At 50.9% G+C, this 17409-nt stretch overlaps 1 protein-coding gene across 1 annotated transcript in view; it reads left to right on the top strand.

Annotated features, from left to right (window-relative positions):
- OTOA (otoancorin) overlaps positions 1-17409 on the top strand; it is an 80316-nt gene that overhangs the window by 49070 nt on the left and 13837 nt on the right. Inside the window, exons 18-23 of the mRNA XM_036279772.1 lie at positions 3448-3583; positions 5975-6165; positions 8210-8303; positions 8828-8957; positions 12956-13143; positions 14685-14840. Of these exons, the coding sequence (XP_036135665.1) occupies positions 3448-3583; positions 5975-6165; positions 8210-8303; positions 8828-8957; positions 12956-13143; positions 14685-14840 (895 nt within the window). The remainder of the gene's footprint in view (positions 1-3447; positions 3584-5974; positions 6166-8209; positions 8304-8827; positions 8958-12955; positions 13144-14684; positions 14841-17409) is intronic.

Here is a 17409-nt window from a genome sequence, read left to right as displayed (position 1 = left end):
GGGAAGTTCGGCTCCCATCCATAGAGAGGAGCCCGATGGGAAGTTCGGCTCCCATCCACAGGAGAGGAGCCCGATGGGAAGTTCGGTTCCCATCAATAGAGAGGAGCCCGATGGGAAGTTCGGTTCCCATGAACAGGAGAGGAGCCCGATGGGAAGTTCGGTTCCCATCCACAGGAGAGGAGCCCGAAGGGAAGTTCGGTTCCCATGAACAGGAGAGGAGCCCGATGGGAAGTTCGGTTCCCATCCACAGGAGAGGAGACCGATGGGAAGTTCGGTTCCCATCCATAGGAGAGGAGCCCGATGGGAAGTTCGGTTCCCGTCCATAGAGAGGAGCCCGATGGGAAGTTCGGTTCCCATGAACAGGAGAGGAGCCCGATGGGAAGTTCGGTTCCCATGAACAGGAGAGGAGCCCGATGGGAAGTTCGGTTCCCATCCATAGGAGAGGAGCCCGATGGGAAGTTCGGTTCCCGTCCATAGAGAGGAGCCCGATGGGAAGTTCGGTTCCCATCCACAGGAGAGGAGCCCGAAGGGAAGTTCGGTTCCCATGAACAGGAGAGGAGCCCGATGGGAAGTTCGGTTCCCATGAACAGGAGAGGAGCCCGATGGGAAGTTCGGTTCCCATCCATAGGAGAGGAGCATGATGAGAAGTTCGGATCCCATCCACAGGAGAGGAGCCCGATGGGAAGTTCGGTTCCCATCCACAGGAGAGGAGCCCGAAGGGAAGTTCGGTTCCCATGAACAGGAGAGGAGCCCGATGGGAAGTTCGGTTCCCGTCCACAGGAGAGGAGCCCGATGGGAAGTTCGGTTCCCATCAATAGAGAGGAGCCCGATGGGAAGTTCGGTTCCCATGAACAGGAGAGGAGCCCGATGGGAAGTTCGGTTCCCATCCACAGGAGAGGAGCCCGAAGGGAAGTTCGGTTCCCATGAACAGGAGAGGAGCCCGATGGGAAGTTCGGTTCCCATCCATAGGAGAGGAGCCCGATGGGAAGTTCGGTTCCCATCCATAGGAGAGGAGCATGATGAGAAGTTCGGATCCCATCCACAGGAGAGGGGACCGATGGGAAGTTCGGTTCCCATCCATAGGAGAGGAGCCCGATGGGAAGTTCGGTTCCCGTCCATAGAGAGGAGCCCGATGGGAAGTTCGGTTCCCATGAACAGGAGAGGAGCCCGATGGGAAGTTCGGTTCCCATGAACAGGAGAGGAGCCCGATGGGAAGTTCGGTTCCCATGAACAGGAGAGGAGCCCGATGGGAAGTTCGGTTCCCATCCATAGGAGAGGAGCCCGATGGGAAGTTCGGTTCCCATCCATAGAGAGGAGCCCTATGGGAAGTTCGGTTCCCATCCATACAGAGGAGCATGATGGGAAGTTCGGATCCCATCCACAGGAGAGGAGACCGATGGGAAGTTTGGTTCCCATCCATAGGAGAGGAGCCCGATGGGAAGTTCGGTTCCCATCCATAGGAGAGGAGCCCGATGGGAAGTTCGGTTCCCATCCATAGGAGAGGAGCCCGATGGGAAGTTCGGTTCCCATCCATAGGAGAGGAGCCCGATGGGAAATTCGGTTCCCATCCATACAGAGGAGCATGATGGGAAGTTCGGATCCCATCCACAGGAGAGGAGACCGATGGGAAGTTTGGTTCCCATCCATAGGAGAGGAGCCCTATGGGAAGTTCGGCTCCCGTCCATAGGAGAGGAGCCCGATGGGAAGTTCGGTTCCCATCCACAGGAGAGGAGCCTGATGGGAAGTTTGGTTCCCATCCATAGAGAGGACCCTATGGGAAGTTCGGCTCCCATCCATAGGAGAGGAGACCGATGGGAAGTTCGGTTCCCATCCATAGGAGAGGAGCCCGATGGGAAGATCGGTTCCCATCCATAGGAGAGGAGCCCGATGGGAAGTTCGGCTCCCATCCACAGGAGAGGAGCAGGTTGGGAAGTTCGGCCCCCATCCGTAGGAGAGGAGCCTGATGGGAAGTTCGGTTCCCATCCATAAGAGAGGAGCATGATGGGAAGTTCGGCTCCCATCCACAGGAGAGGAGCCCGATGGGAAGTTCGGTTCCCATCCATAGGAGAGGAGCCCGATGGGAAGTTCGGTTCCCATCCATAGGAGAGGAGCCCGATGGGAAATTCGGTTCCCATCCATAGAGAGGAGCATGATAGGAAGTTCGGCCCCTTCCGTAGGAGAGGAGCCTGATTGGAAGTTCGGTTCCCATCCACAGGAGAGGAGCCCTATGGGAAGTTCGGTTCCCATGAACAGGAGAGGAGCCCTATGGGAAGTTCGGCTCCCATCCATAGGAGAGTAGCCCGATGGGAAGTTCGGTTCCCGTCCATAGGAGAGGAGCCCGATGGGAAGTTCGGTTCCCATCCACAGGAGAGGAGCCTGATGGGAAGTTTGGTTCCCATCCATAGAGAGGACCCTATGGGAAGTTCGGCTCCCATCCATAGGAGAGGAGACCGATGGGAAGTTCGGTTCCCATCCATAGGAGAGGAGCCCGATGGGAAGATCGGTTCCCATCCATAGGAGAGGAGCCCGATGGGAAGTTCGGCTCCCATCCACAGGAGAGGAGCAGGTTGGGAAGTTCGGCCCCCATCCGTAGGAGAGGAGCCTGATGGGAAGTTCGGTTCCCATCCATAAGAGAGGAGCATGATGGGAAGTTCGGCTCCCATCCACAGGAGAGGAGCCCGATGGGAAGTTCGGTTCCCATCCATAGGAGAGGAGCCCGATGGGAAGTTCGGTTCCCATCCATAGGAGAGGAGCCCGATGGGAAATTCGGTTCCCATCCATAGAGAGGAGCATGATAGGAAGTTCGGCCCCTTCCGTAGGAGAGGAGCCTGATTGGAAGTTCGGTTCCCATCCACAGGAGAGGAGCCCTATGGGAAGTTCGGTTCCCATGAACAGGAGAGGAGCCCTATGGGAAGTTCGGCTCCCATCCATAGGAGAGTAGCCCGATGGGAAGTTCGGTTCCCGTCCATAGGAGAGGAGCCCGATGGGAAGTTCGGTTCCCATCCACAGGAGAGGAGCCTGATGGGAAGTTTGGTTCCCATCCATAGAGAGGACCCTATGGGAAGTTCGGCTCCCATCCATAGGAGAGGAGCCCGATGGGAAGTTCGGTTCCCATCCATAGGAGAGGAGCCCGATGGGAAGATCGGTTCCCATCCATAGGAGAGGAGCCCGATGGGAAGTTCGGCTCCCATCCACAGGAGAGGAGCAGGTTGGGAAGTTTGGTTCCCATCCATAGAGAGGAGCCCGATGGGGAGTTCGGCTCCCATCCATAGAGAGGAGCATGATGGATGAGAGGCTTACTACCTTCCCAGAGACTCACAACATCACTGGGAGCGCAGATTTTTAAAGAGAACCCCTGGGAAAGCTCTTGGGCATGCAGACCCTGATTTTGGGGGCAAGCCAGAGCAGCCATTGTCTTCCTTCCCTGGTCTCCCTATCTTTCTCCAGGGCTCGCTACCTGGCTGCGGTCCCAGCCTCCCGATGTGTGCCGGTTCTGATCAGCCTGGGGAAGACTCAGCTGGACTCCTTGGTCTTAGATCCCCACAAAAAGAGTCTGGTCCTCAGGAAGGTGCAGCAATGCCTGGTAAGGAGCCTTCCTGAGTGACCTCTCACTATGTCCCTTCCCCTCTGTGTTTCTGTGGTCTTCCGGGGAGGCCTCAGGGGACCTGGCTGGGATCTCAAGCCTGCTGTGGGTCTCAAAGCTGGTTTGGAAGCCACTGGGTGGGGCCATCTTGGCCACTGGTTCTGGAGACTGCCATTTGGGGCTCAAATGAGGGGAACCCCTCTGGGAGCCTGGGAAGAACACAGTACACAGAGTCTGGGTTCCAGACTTGCCTCTGCTGGTGACTGGTTATGTGACTGTGGGAACGTCACTTTCCTTCCCTGAGCTTCAGTCCCTCATCTGCAAGATGGGTACAAGAGCACTACCCTCAGAGTTATCGAGGGTGTGAAACAGGCAAGGGGTTGTTTAATGCCAAGGCCCAAAGGAAGACTGCCCTCGTGTGAACCTCGGCCTTGCCACCAGCTGCCATTTCCTTTATCTTTAAAAGGGATGACATTAGGACTTACCTCTTGCAGTTGCTTTGGAGATGGATGACAGATCAAGGCCTGCCAACACTTAGCACGGTGCCCGGCACACAGTACGCACTCAATAAATGCCAGCCCTTTTCGTCACGTTGAGAGAGAGCGCTGAAGACTTGCAAGGCCACACAAGCTTTCGGGGATGCTTTTGTTGTTTGTGTGCTATTGCTCTAATAGTTGTTGAACCAGGGGTCTCAGAGCAGTGACAACAATGACAGCCCTCATTCACCATGTGCTCATCTCGTGCCAGCCTCTGTCCACACTCGCTCCCGGGGGTCTCCCCAGAGGTCAGCTTAGGTCTTCCTGGGATAAGATCAGGCCCCATGCTCTCCTTACTAGGCCATGGGAGGGCAGGATATACAGATCGCAGAATTTTTATGAGGTTTAGGGATGGGAAGTATTTTTTTTCTTTAATCCTCACTTGAGGATATCTTGCCATTTATCTTCAGATAGAATGAGAGGGAGAGGGGGAAGAGAGAGAGAGACATTGATGTGAGAGAGACACATCAATTGGTTGCCTTCTGCATGACCCTGACCAAGGCTGGGGACCGAACTGCAACCAAGGTATGTGGCCTTGACCGGAATCAAACCCATGATTCTTTGGTCCATGGGCTGATGCTCTAACCACTGAGTCAAACCAGCCAGGGCAGTATTTTTTATTTTTTATTTTTTATCCTCACCCGAGGATATTTTTCCATTTTTTGTACAGATAGAGTGGGAGGGAGAGAAAGGAAGGGAGAGAGAGAGAGAAACATCGACGTGAAGGGACACATCGAGTGGCTGCCACCCGCACGACCAACCAGGGCCGGGGACAAACTGCAACCGAAGTACGTGCCCTTAGCGGGAACCGAACCCGGGTCTCTATGGACCACAGGCCGATGCTCTAACCGCTGAGCCAAACTGGCCAGGGCCAGGGCAGTATTTTTTAAAAAAATTTATTTTATCGCCCAGCTGGTGTTGCTCAGTGGTTCAGCACTGACCCATGCACCAAGAAGTCACCGGTTCCATTCCCGGCCAGGGCACATGCCCAGGTTGTGGGCCTGATTCCCAGTGGGGGGCATGCAGGGAGCAGCTGATCTATGTTCTCTCTTATCGATGTTTCTATCTCTTTCTCCCTCTCCCTTCCTCTCTCTAAAATCAATAAAGAAAAAAAATTATTTTATCATTGAGAGTATTAGAGATGTCCGTCATCTCCCCCTTTGACACCCTCCACCTGTCTCCCACCTTACCCCCGGCCTTCACCTGTCTGTTGTCTGTATCCATGGACTGTGCATATATGTATGTAAGTTCTTTGATTGATCTCTTCCCACCCTCCTTCCCACCTTCCCTCTGAGATCTGTCCGTCTGCTCCATGTTGCCATGTCTGCGGTCCTATCTTGTTTATCAGTTTGTTTTGCTCCTTAGATTCCACATATAAGTGAGATCATATGATGCTTGTCTTTCTCTGACTGACTTATTTCACTTAATATAATACTCTCCAGGTCCCTCCATGTTGTCTCAAAGGGTAAGAGATCCCCTTCTTTTTAAAAAAATTTTTTTTATTAATTAATGTATTTTTATTACAGATGTTTCTCCTTTCCCCCCATTGACACCCTCCTCCTGATCCCACCTCTGAGATCCTTCTTTTTTTACAGCTGCATAGTATTCCACTGTGTACATGTACCACAGCTTTTTTATCCACTCATCTACTGATGGGCTTTGGGCTGTTTCCAGATCTTAGTGATTGTAAATAGTGCTGCTGTGAACATAGGAGTACATATATTCTTTCTGATTGGTGTTTCAGGCTTCTTAGGGTATATTCCTAGAAGTGGAGTCACTAGGGTGGGAGATGTTTTTAAGGAATCACGATCTTGAGCCTGGCTGTCTTCACATCAGCTCCACTTGTCGGTTTCAGAACAACTCCATTGCCGATGAGTACACCGTCGACATTGTGGGGAAGCTGCTCTGCCACTTGCCGGCGGCTGTCATCCAGCATGGAGTGTCCCCCAGGGCCTGGGCTCCTGCCCTGCACGGCCTCAGAGACTGCCCAGGCCTTAGCCCCGAGCAGAAGGCCGCAGTGCGGCTCCGGCTCCTGGAGCAGCATGGGTGAGGGGCTGGCCCAGTGCCGGGGGTGGGGGTCTGTGCTGGCACGGGGCCCCTGGAGCAGCACAGGTGAGGGGCTGGCCCAGTTCCGGGGGAGGGGCCTGTGCTGGCACGGGGCCCCTGGAGCAGCACGGGTGAGGGGTTGGCCCAGTTCCGGGGGAGGGGGGCTGTGCTGGCACGGGGCCCCTGGAGCAGCCGGGTGAGGGGTTGGCCCAGTTCCGGGGGTGGGGGGCTGTGCTGGCACGGGGCTCCTGGAGCAGCACGGGTGAGGGGTTGGCCCAGTTCCGGGGGAGGGGCTGTGCTGGCACGGGGCCCCTGGAGCAGCACGGGTGAGGGGCTGGCCCAGTTCCGGGGGAGGGGCTGTGCTGGCACGGGGCTCCTGGAGCAGCACAGGTGAGGGGCTGGCCCAGTTCCGGGGGAGGGGCCTGTGCTGGCATCAGAGGAGGTTAGACGCTCCGGGGTCCCTGTGAAGTGAGACAGTGGTCGCTGCTCTCCGGGCCTCACCGTGGTCCTGCACACCTTGGAGTACGGAAAGGGAAAGTGCTTTGAAAAGATAGCGTTTTACATATGCAAGGAGGCGGCAGTATCGCTGTTATGAAATAATAGCAGTGACGATGACGTAAATAGTCAAGGCACTGTCAGCTCTGGGTGAATGAGAGCCCGGGGCAGACAGACTGTTCTTTCCCGAGGAGAATTTTCTGAAGTTGGTCAGAGAGCTGAGTAGGGCTGAGCCATCAGTCAGTGATTAGACAACAGGGTTTTTGGAGAAATCACTGTACCCCAGGCACCGTGTGATCATGTAGAGTTCAAGGGCGTGGGGTCGGGAGCCAAGGCTCCTTGGATTGAAATCTTGTTTCTATCGTTTACTCTCTGTGTGACCTGGGACATGTAACTTAATGTTTGCACTTTATTTTCACATCTGGGTGAGGGGACAGTAACAGTGTCCACAGGACTGTTGTGATGGTAACTGAGCTGATGCCTGAGAAGGACTCGGCAGTGCGGGCCCACAGTCCTGCTGCTCGAACCAACGACACAGCGGTTAGAGAGACAGGTGTGTTCTTGTCTGCACAGAGCTTATGGGCTACTGGGGTACTACTTAAAAAATTTTTTTTTTCTTAATTGATTTTAGAAAGAGAGGAACGAGCAGGGAGAGCTAGAATCATCAATGAGGGAGAACATTGATAGGCCGCCTCCTGCATGCCCCCCTCTGGGGATGCGGCCCACAACCTGGGCATGTGTTCTGACCGAGAATTGAACCAGCGATCTCTTGGTGCAGGGTCAGTGCTCACCACTGAGCCACACCAGCAGGGCTGGGATACTATTTTTAATTAAAGAGATAAGGAGATAGCTTTTTGGCCAGGAGTGGTTTGCTTGGGTCCTAAGAGGGGTTACGACTGCTATCTGGGCAGACCTCCTTCAGAAATGTCACCAGACACGGTGTGAGGCACTTCACTGTGGACATTGGTGGTCTCTGTAAGAACAACAGTGCATTCTGCGTTCTGCTGTTAGTACCTGTCAAGTTCAAGAGGAAAGTTTGTCTTATTGTAAGAGAGAAGACTTAAGTAATTTAAATAGGGAGGAAGAAAATGCTGTGATGTGATGACAGAAAATTAACAATTCAACTCAAGCTAGAAAAGGGGAATTTATTCAGTTTAGAAATAGAATGTAATGGAAAACTGCAGGAGTGGACTTCAGGCATGGTTGAATCTAGGAGCTCAAATAATGCCATCAGGAATTCTCCTCCTGTCCCTCAGCTCTGCATTCCTAGGTGTGGCTTTATGATCTCCATGGGTGATAGGAACAGCCTCCAATGTCCTTTTTACTACATCAGAAGAAAGAGAGCTTCTCTAGTGGTTTCACTGAGATTCCTACGGATGATTCTGATTGGTCACCCTGCATCTCATGCTCAATGGCTTGGCCAGGGACGCGGGACCACGTGATTGACAGTCTGTACCTCTGAACATAGTCTGTCTCAGAAAGAAAAGGATGCTGGGGACAAAGACAGTAGCACATTTTTTTCCATTCGTTGCTTCTGATCTCTCCTTAGCTTCCCTCAGAACTGGACAGCTGAGACGACGAAGGACTTGGGACCCTTTCTAGTGCTTTTCTCAGGAGACGAATTAAGCTCTGTTGCCACGAAGGTATCTCTGTGTTCTGCTGTCAGAGGCGGAGGAGCTTGAAGGGGCGAGAGCGTGGGGTCTGTCTTGCTGCTGGCTTGTTTTCTTCCTGCTCAGAGGGCTCAGATCTTGCAGCTGCACCCAGGGTGCCGAGGTCCAGGAGAAGGGGTGAGGCCGCAGCGGCTGAACTCTGGCCCTTCCCCTTGCTCTCTCGCAGGGGTGCGCAGCCAGCGGGCTGAGACTTCTACGTGCACGTTGGTCTGGGCCTTACATGCACCAGCACCGTGTGTGCACACATGACCAGCCTGTGTAAATGATGTATATTACTTATATTACTGAACATCTGTTGAATTATTACTGAGGCCGAGTATCGTTTTATATGGTTCTTTGTAGAAACCAGGTAAGTTGGGCTGGAATTAAGTATATAAGAAGCTGCTATGAAGGAAGAAAAACCTGCGGCAGTTATAGCTTAAACTCTGATTTCAGTTTATGTTCAACATGCTTTAATGATTATCTCCTTCTCCTCGTTCACCTTCTCCCCCCGACAGTTTCCTGATATCCTTCAACAAGCGGCTTCTAAGACGGCCGGCGGCCCACCCCCCAAAGCCTTCCTCTGGGCGGTCTTCAACTCCGTTTGGAACAGCAGTGAGAGGGGCCCCAGCACGGACCCCAGCCCTGGTGAGTGTCGGGGCCCCTGCCCGGGCCATGGCAGCAGGGTCTCGGCGGGGTCGCTGGCATCGAGGGGCCTCCTTGTCTAGGGGCTGGATGGAATGTTTGCAAAGTGACAGCAGCAAACGTCCCCAGGCCAGTGGGCCTCACTGTGTCAGGGACCTGGAAGCACGTCCCGGTGTCTGGCCCAGGCAGTTCACTGGTGGACACGCAGAACAACCAGAAAACAATTGGCTTCATGGGGCCAGAGTGGCTGGGGGGCTGTTTGCCGTGCTGGGGCCGGCTGGGTGTGCACCCTGGCTCTGCTGCTTACTGACTGGGACTGTGGGAGCTTCTTAGCCTCTCTGTGCCTCAGTGTCCATCTTTGGAAATGGGCACAATGACAGTTCCTACCTGGTTAGGGTATCGTGAGGACCAGTGGGTCAAGCCTCTGATGTGTTCCCAGTGGCACCTGGCATGTAGGACACGCTCAGTAAGTGTCATCGCGCACCTGCTCAGGGGAGGAGGAGACGACTTTCAGCAAGCCCGTCGACAACTGTGATCGTCACATTGACAGTCAGGGCTGCTTCCTGTCCTGCAACAAATGATTGTTGAGAGGGCCGCATGGCAAAGCATGGTCCTGCCCTCCGGAGCCTGCTTTCCCGTGGTCCTGTGTGTGTGTGTGTGTGTGTGTGTGTGTGACAATGAACTGCCCAGGTGCATGCTGTGTGGGGATAAGTGTCAAGAAGGAAAACAGAAGGGCAGGGGTCAGGGAGGATGTGCTGGGGATTACACTTTGAAAAGGCATGTTTCAGTAGGAACCCGACATTCGTGTAAAGACCAAGCCCTGGCCGGTTTGTTTGGCTCAGTGCTTGGAGCGGCAGCCCTCAGACCAGAGTTGCGGGTTCGATTCCGGTCAAGGGCACATATCTCGGTTGCAGTTTGTCCCTGGCCCTGGTTGGGGTTGTGCGGGAGGCAACCAGTCAATGTGTCTCTCTCACATCGATGTTTCTCTCTCTCCCTCTCTTCCTCCCTCCCACTCTACCTGAAGATAAATAGAAAAATATCCTTGGGTGAGGAATGACAACGAAAGACCCAAGGGATGGGGGAGAGCCCATGGATATTTGGAGTGCAGAGTCTTCCAGGCAGAAGGACGTGTGACAGGAGAGGAAGTAAGAGGCCAGTGTGGCTGGAGGGGGTGAGACACAGGCAGTCACGCGTGGCCTTCGGGAAACCCTGAGAACTTTGGCCTCCCCCCAGGTAGGGGCTCAGGGGGCCCCCAGCAGAGAGAGCGATGACCTGACTGTGCTTATTTTGGGTGATCATCACTCATCCTCACCCCTGTCCAGTGAGGTGGGCGCTATGATTTCTCCCGTTTTCTTGACGAACAAAATTGAGGTTTAGGGAGATAAAGAGACTTGGCTGAAGTCACAGCATCAATAAGTGGCAGCTCTTGGATTTGTCCCCAAATATGGGGGAGTTTGCCACTGTCCTCACAGCCCCGCAGCCCAGCAGTGATGTTGCAACATGCCCAGTCTTTCCACACTTCGGGTGGGCGCTGGTCCAGTGCGCAGTCTGCGTTGTCATTAGTGGGTCTGTTATTTTTTAAAAAATATTTTTTCTTTATTGATTCCAGAGAGAGAGGAAGGGAGAGGGAGAGAGAGATAGAAACATCAATGAGAGAGAACATCGATTGGCCGCCTCCTGCATGCCCCCCACTGGGGATCAGGCCCACACCTGGGCACATGCCCTGACTGGGAATCGAACTGGTGACGTCTTGGTGCAGGGGCCGATGCTCAACCACTGAGCCACACTGGCCGGGCAGTGGTTCTGCTATTAGTCACTGTGGTGCTTACAGTAACTATGGATTGGCAGAATCACTGTAGCCAGCCCTCGTTCATTGCGGTTAATCAGTTAACCAATTTCAGACTCTACTGCGATAAATGGATTTTTGTGAAGTAGATTATTTATACAGTCGTCCCTCGCCACTTTGTGCTTCGATGTTCGCGGCTTCACTCTATTGCGTTTTTTTTCAATATAGTACAGTACAGTACAGTATAGTACAGTGTAATACAGTACAGTACAGTGTAGTACAGTACAGTGTAGTATAGTGCAGTATTGTACAATGCAGTACAGTACGGTACAATACAGTATAGTGTAGTACAGTAAGTACAGTATAGTGCTGTGTAGTGCAGTACAATACAGTACAGTGTAGTGCAGTACAGTAAGTACAGTATGGTATAATATAGTGCAGTGCAGTATAGTACAGTACAATACAGTACAGTGTAGCACAGTACAGTGTAGTACAGTATAGTGTGGTATAGCACAGTACAGTGTAGTACAGTGTAGTGCCGTGTAGTACAGTACAGTATAGTGTAGTGTAGAACAGTGTAGTGCAGTATAATACAGTATAGTGTAGTACAGTAAGTTCAGTACAGCATAGTGCAGTGTAGTGCAGTGTAGTACAGTAAGTACAGTATAGTGCAGTGTGTGCAGTGCAGTACAGTGTAGTGTAGTGCAGTACGGTACAGTGTAGTACAGTACAGTACAGTGTAGTACAGTACAGTATAGTATAGTACAGTACAGTATTTGAAAAAACCACGATAGAGCGACGTCGCGAAAGTCGAAGCGCGAAGTGGCGAGGGAAGACTAGTTGTACTTGGTTTCATTATGGTTAATCTGTGTGTGTTGACTCATTCAACAGTCATTTGCTGAGCACTGCTCTGTGCTGGGCCTGGGGACAGCAGTGCAGAGGCCGAGCGCCTGTGCACTGTGGACCCATCTGTCCCTCCGGTTCAGTGTTTTCATAGGAAAATGGGGAGGGGGCGTCGAGGAGGGATGGGTCTTCTGTCCCCTCCCAGTGTGTTGTGATAATGGTGTTTGAGGACATCTCACAGTGCCCTGGGCCTGGTCCAGCCTCACTTGTCGGAGCCAGTGGATTTGCAGTGGAGATGCAGTGGATCTGCGTGCGGAGATGCAGTGAATTTGCAGGGGAGATGCAGTGGATTTGCAGTGGAGACGCAGTGGACTTGCAAGGGGAGATGCAGTGAATTTGCAGTGGAGATGCAGTGAATTTGCAGTGGAGATGCAGTGGAGATGCAGTGGATCTGCGTGTGGAGATGCAGTGGATTTGCAGTGGGGATGCAGTGAATTTGCAGTGGGGATGCAGTGAATTTGCAGTGAGAAGGGATTGACCGCGGGGAATGCCCTGGGCAGGGAGGGCTGACCTCTTGTCAGCATCAGCCAGATTCGGGATTGCTCTTAGGACAGGAGCCTTGGGTCTTCTCCCTGGCTGGGCATGTCTGGGCCAGCAAGACAATATCCCATTTCTGTTTTGACGGTGGGTAGCTGGTTGGTGAGTTTCATGTTATTCAGAGACCAAAAAGGGGGGGTTTCTCCTCTTTCCTGGGATGGAAGGCCACAGCACCTCCGTGGTCTTTCTGGAGGGCAAATGGTCCTCCCTACCACTCTCAGGAGTGGTTCTTCCTCATTGTTCTGAAACCCTTTGCACACTCAAATGCATGGGGTGGTGGTGGCAGGTGGCATAAGTAATAAACAGGATGTACCGGGTGTTTACTGTCTCCCTGCACTAAGCACTTTATATCTGATAACACATTTAGTCCTCACAAACATTTGACAAAGTAGCTTTCTCCTCATTTTGTAGTTGAGGAAACTGAGGTGCAGGGGGTGAACCAGCTTTGGATGGAATTCACAGCCAGAGCTCTTCACCCCCAGAGTCTGCTGCCCTCTGGGACAGGTGTAGTCCAGCTACAATGTTGCCAAGCTCCTACTGGGTGCACAGGCTGTGTGCTGTGCAAAACACCGGCACTGCCATGGTTCTGGTACCAGGTAACTAGCAAGGACTGGCAACAGCTGGTCCCAGAGCCCTGCGGCCAGTTTTCACTCTGCACTGCCTCTCGTGGGAAGCCTGCAGGAGAAGAATAGTCCTCATTTCAGTAAAGAAACAGACTTAACGTTTTCTCAACTTTTCTTTCCTCTGTTCCTTCCCTGTGTCTCCCCATTTTCAGGCTGCCACGGAGTCAAGACTCCCTCTTCTGATGACATCATCAAACTGGCCGAAGCCAATGCCTGCTGGGCCCCCCAGGACCTGCTCTGCATGGAGGAAGACACGTTCATCAGGAGTGTGGAGCTCCTGGGGGCCCTCAGGGGGTTGGACCGGCCTCAGCTGATGGCCCTGAAGGAGAAGGCCATACAGGTAAAAATACCACCCGAGGGAGGAAGCATCTAACAGGGAAACCCAACACGAGGCACCTGGTGCATGTGTCACAGAGTGCTCCCCGAGGACCTGTCACCGCCTTTCCTTATTGAAATTTCACTGTGTGGAACTTTGGGGTCCTTTCTCAGGCTGCAGCAGTGAAGGTCTGAGTGTATGTCTTGGCATCTAATGGACACTCAGCAGATCAGATTCTGTGGGTGTTGGTGCCTTGACCGACACAGTTCCAAGGAAGTGAGCCTTTTCCTCTACCGGGGAACCCCTCCCACAGCTGTTCTCAGAGTCTGCTGCAAATCCCCCTGAAAACGCAGCAGAAAGGAGTAACAGGAACCGAGAGGTTTGCCATTTTTATGAAGGTCCCTTTGAGGGGCTTGTTCTAGCTGTTAGGATAGTTGTGGAATGTGGGTTAAGATGTTAAATGCCTTAAAATTATAACTATTTAAAAATATTTTTTGTTTATTGATTTTAGAGAGAGAGGAAGGGAGAGTTAGAGAGATAGAAACATGGATGAGAGAGAACATCGACTGGCTGCCTCCTGCATGCCCCCCACTGGGGATCGGGCTCACAACCTGGGCATGTGACCTGACCTGGAATCGAACCAGCAACCTTTTGGTGCATGGATCAATGCTCAATCACTGAGCCACACCGGCCGGGCTATATCTATTTTTTTATAAGTAATCCAAATTTATTATAGAAAAGTCAGAAAATAGTAAAGAAGAGAGCAGTCATAATCTTTTACCCAGAGATAAGCACTGTTGATATTTTGGTATATTCAGCTGAAGCTTACTAGATTTCTGTGTATATGTGTAAAATATATTTATATATTTCATACCAAAAAATAGTATCACACTCACCTACTATTCAATAACTTTGACTCATACCCAGCAATATACAATGCATATTATGTATACCAGAAATATAAATCTATGTCAGTATTGTAAATAGTTATATAACATTTTATTTTATGACTGGTTCTTATTTATTTAGCTAATTGGTAGACTTTTAGGTTGTTTATATTTTTTAATGCCTCAAGGTCCATATGTGCACATATTTCTTTGGGTGCCTGTCTCATTTATTTACTTAGGTTACATTCCCAGAGGTGGAATTTCTGGGTCAAAGAATACAAATATTTTTAAAGCTTTCACTATGTACAGCCAAATCCCCCTCTAAAAAGCCTGTACCAATTTATATTAACATCAACAAATGAGGGCATCCTTTACCCTGTATCTTTCCAGCACCACAAATGGTCCTTCTTTTTACTCCTCATCAGTATCATCAGCCAATATGATTGCTGTTAATGTACGTATCTAAAAATTATGACCGAGACTGAATGTTTCCCCTTATGTTTATTTCTTTTTTTGTGAAGTTTCTGTTCGTGTCTTTTCTCTATTTTTAAAACAACTATAATGAACCTTTTCTTATTTATTTACAAAAGAACTTTATATAGGCAAGAGATTCACCCAATGTCTGTTTTCAATACTGTCAGCAATGGTCAGTCTAATCTGGCTTTTGTCCATTGGAAGGTCTGGGACACGCCTTCTCAATGGCGAGAACACCACATCGTCTCCCTGGGCCGCATCGCTCTGGCTCTGAATGAGAGTGAGTTACAGCAGCTGGATCTCAGTTCCATTGACACTGTGGCTGCCCTAAGCCAGCATTCAGAATGGACCCCAGGACAGGTAGGTAGATGTTGCTGGATCTTTTAAAGATTTTTAAAAATTGATTTTTAGAGAGAGAGGAAAGGAGAGGAAGAGAGAGAAACATTGATGTGAGAGTGAGACATCAATCAGCTGCCTTCTGCACGCCCTCTATTGGGGTTCAAGCCTATAACTTGGGCATGTGCCCTGACTGGGAACTGAACCAGCGACCTTTCGGTGCATGGAAAAATGCCCCACCAACTGAGCCACACCAGTTATGGCTGAATCTTTTTGTTGTTATTGTTAGTCCTCGCCTGAGGATAATTTTTCCATTGACTTTTTTGAGAGAGTGGGAGGGAGGGGGGAGGGGCAGAGAGCGAGAGAAACATTGATGTGAGAGAGACACATCGATTAGTTGCCTCCCTCATGCACCCCTATTGGGCCTGGGATCAAACATGTCACCCAGGTACATGCCCTTGACCAGGAATCAAATCCGTAAGCCTTCCGTATGCAGGCTGATGCTCTACCAGGGGTGGGGTACATCCAGCCCAAGGGCCATATAAGGCCCATGAAATCAATACCAGCTAACATCACACACCTCACCAAATTAGCCTGACCAAATAAGCAGGCTAATTTTTTAAATCCTCACCCAAGGATATTTTTCTATTGATTTTTAGATAGACTGGAAGGGAAGAGGGGGAGAGAGAGAAACATCGATGTGAGAGAGACACATTGATTGGTCACCTCCCACATGACCCCAACCAGGGCTGAGATTCGAACCTGCAACTGAGGTATGTGCCCTTGACTGGGAATTAAACCTGAGACTCTTTGGTCCATGGGCCGATGCTCTAACCACTGAGCAAAACCAGCTGGGCTATTGTTCATATTTTTTATCTTCTTCTTCTAGAAGACCCTTCAACATTTTATATAATACTGGGAAGATCTTTATAAGTCTATTGATTCTAAATGATAGCTTTGCAGGATAGAGTAATCTTGGTTGTAGGTTCTTGCTTTTCATCACTTTGAATATTTCTTGTCACTCCCTTCTGGCCTGCACAGTTTCTTTCTTTCTTTTTTTTTTTTTAAATCCTCACCCGAGGATATTTTTCCATTTTTTGTACAGATAGAGTGGGAGGGAGAGAGAGGAAAGGAGAGAGAGTGAGAAACATCGACGTGAAGGGACACATCGAGTGGCTGCCACCCGCACGACCAACCAGGGCCGGGGACAAACTGCAACCGAAGTACGTGCCCTTAGCGGAAACCGAACCCGGGTCTCTCCGGACCGCAGGCTGACGCTCTAACCGCTGAGCCAAACTGGCCAGGGCATGCACAGTTTCTTTTGAGAAATCAGCTGACAGTCTTATGGGAGCTCCCTTGTAGGTAACTAACTGCTTTTCTCTTGCTGTTTTTAAGATTCTCTCTTTGTCTTGAACCTTTTGCATTTTGATGATGATGTGTCTTGGTGTTGGCCTCTTGGGGTTCATCTTGTTTGGGATTCTCTGTGCTTCCTGTACTTGTATGTCTGTTTTCTTCACCAAGTTAGGGAAGTTTTCTGTCATTATTTTTTTCAAATAGGTTTTCAATTTCTTGTTCTTTCTCTTCTCCTTCTGGCATCCCCATGATGCAAATATTGGTACACTTGAAGTTGTCTCAGAGGCTCCTTACACTTCCTCATTTTTATTTTTTTTCTGTACTGATTGGGTATTTTTTCCCCCCCCTTATATTCCAAATCAATGGTTTGCTTCTCAGCTTCACCTACTCTACTATTGATTCCCTGTAAATTATTCTTTATTTCAGTTAGTGCATCCTTCATTTCTGACTGGTCTTTTATTATGTTCTGGGTCCTCACTAAGTTTCTTGAGTATCCTTTTAACCAGTGTTTTGAACTCTGCATATGTTAGCATGCTTATCTCCATTTTGTTTAGTTCTTTTCCTGGAGTTTTATTCTTTTCTTTCATTTAGGAAATGTTACTGTGTCTCCTCATTTTGGCTGCTTTCCTGTGTTTGTTCCTATGTAGTATATAGAGTTGCTACATCTCCTAGGTTTGGGAGGGTGGCCTATTGTAGTAGGTGTCCTTTAGGGTCCAGTGGCACAGCCTCCCTGATCACCCAGCTGGGCACTTAAGGTGCACCCCTAGTGTGGACTGTACACCCTTCTGTTGTAATCGAGTCTTTATTGCTGTTGGCACATCAATGGGAAGGATTTACTCAGACTGATAGTCTGCAAGGACTGGCTGTGCCCACTGACCACTCACCTCTGACTCCCTTGGAGGATCAGCTGTGCAGGGGCTCACCACACAGAGCAAGACTTACTTCAGGGGGGCTCTAGTACCCACTGAGCCCACCCTTTGAGTGTGTTGCTCATGAAGGTGGTTGGGTGGTGGTGCTTCGATGTGGTTTGAAGCTGTCCATTGGGTGTGCTGGCTCTGGGCCTACTGGGAGGTGCAGGCCAAGGTCAGCCACTGCCTGTGTTCCACCCGGGGCCACCAGGCGTAATCTACAAAGCAACCTGCTGATGGCTGCTTCTTGTTCTGGGCTTGGAGGTGCCCAGGCAAAGCCAAGTTGTGAACCAAGGCTGGCTGCTCCTAGTGCCAGTCCTGGGGCCACTTAG

This window comes from Molossus molossus, unplaced genomic scaffold, assembly GCF_014108415.1.
Source record: "Molossus molossus isolate mMolMol1 unplaced genomic scaffold, mMolMol1.p scaffold_m16_p_3, whole genome shotgun sequence".
Lineage (NCBI taxonomy): Eukaryota > Metazoa > Chordata > Mammalia > Chiroptera > Molossidae > Molossus > Molossus molossus.
This window is presented reverse-complemented; position numbering and strand designations above follow the sequence as displayed.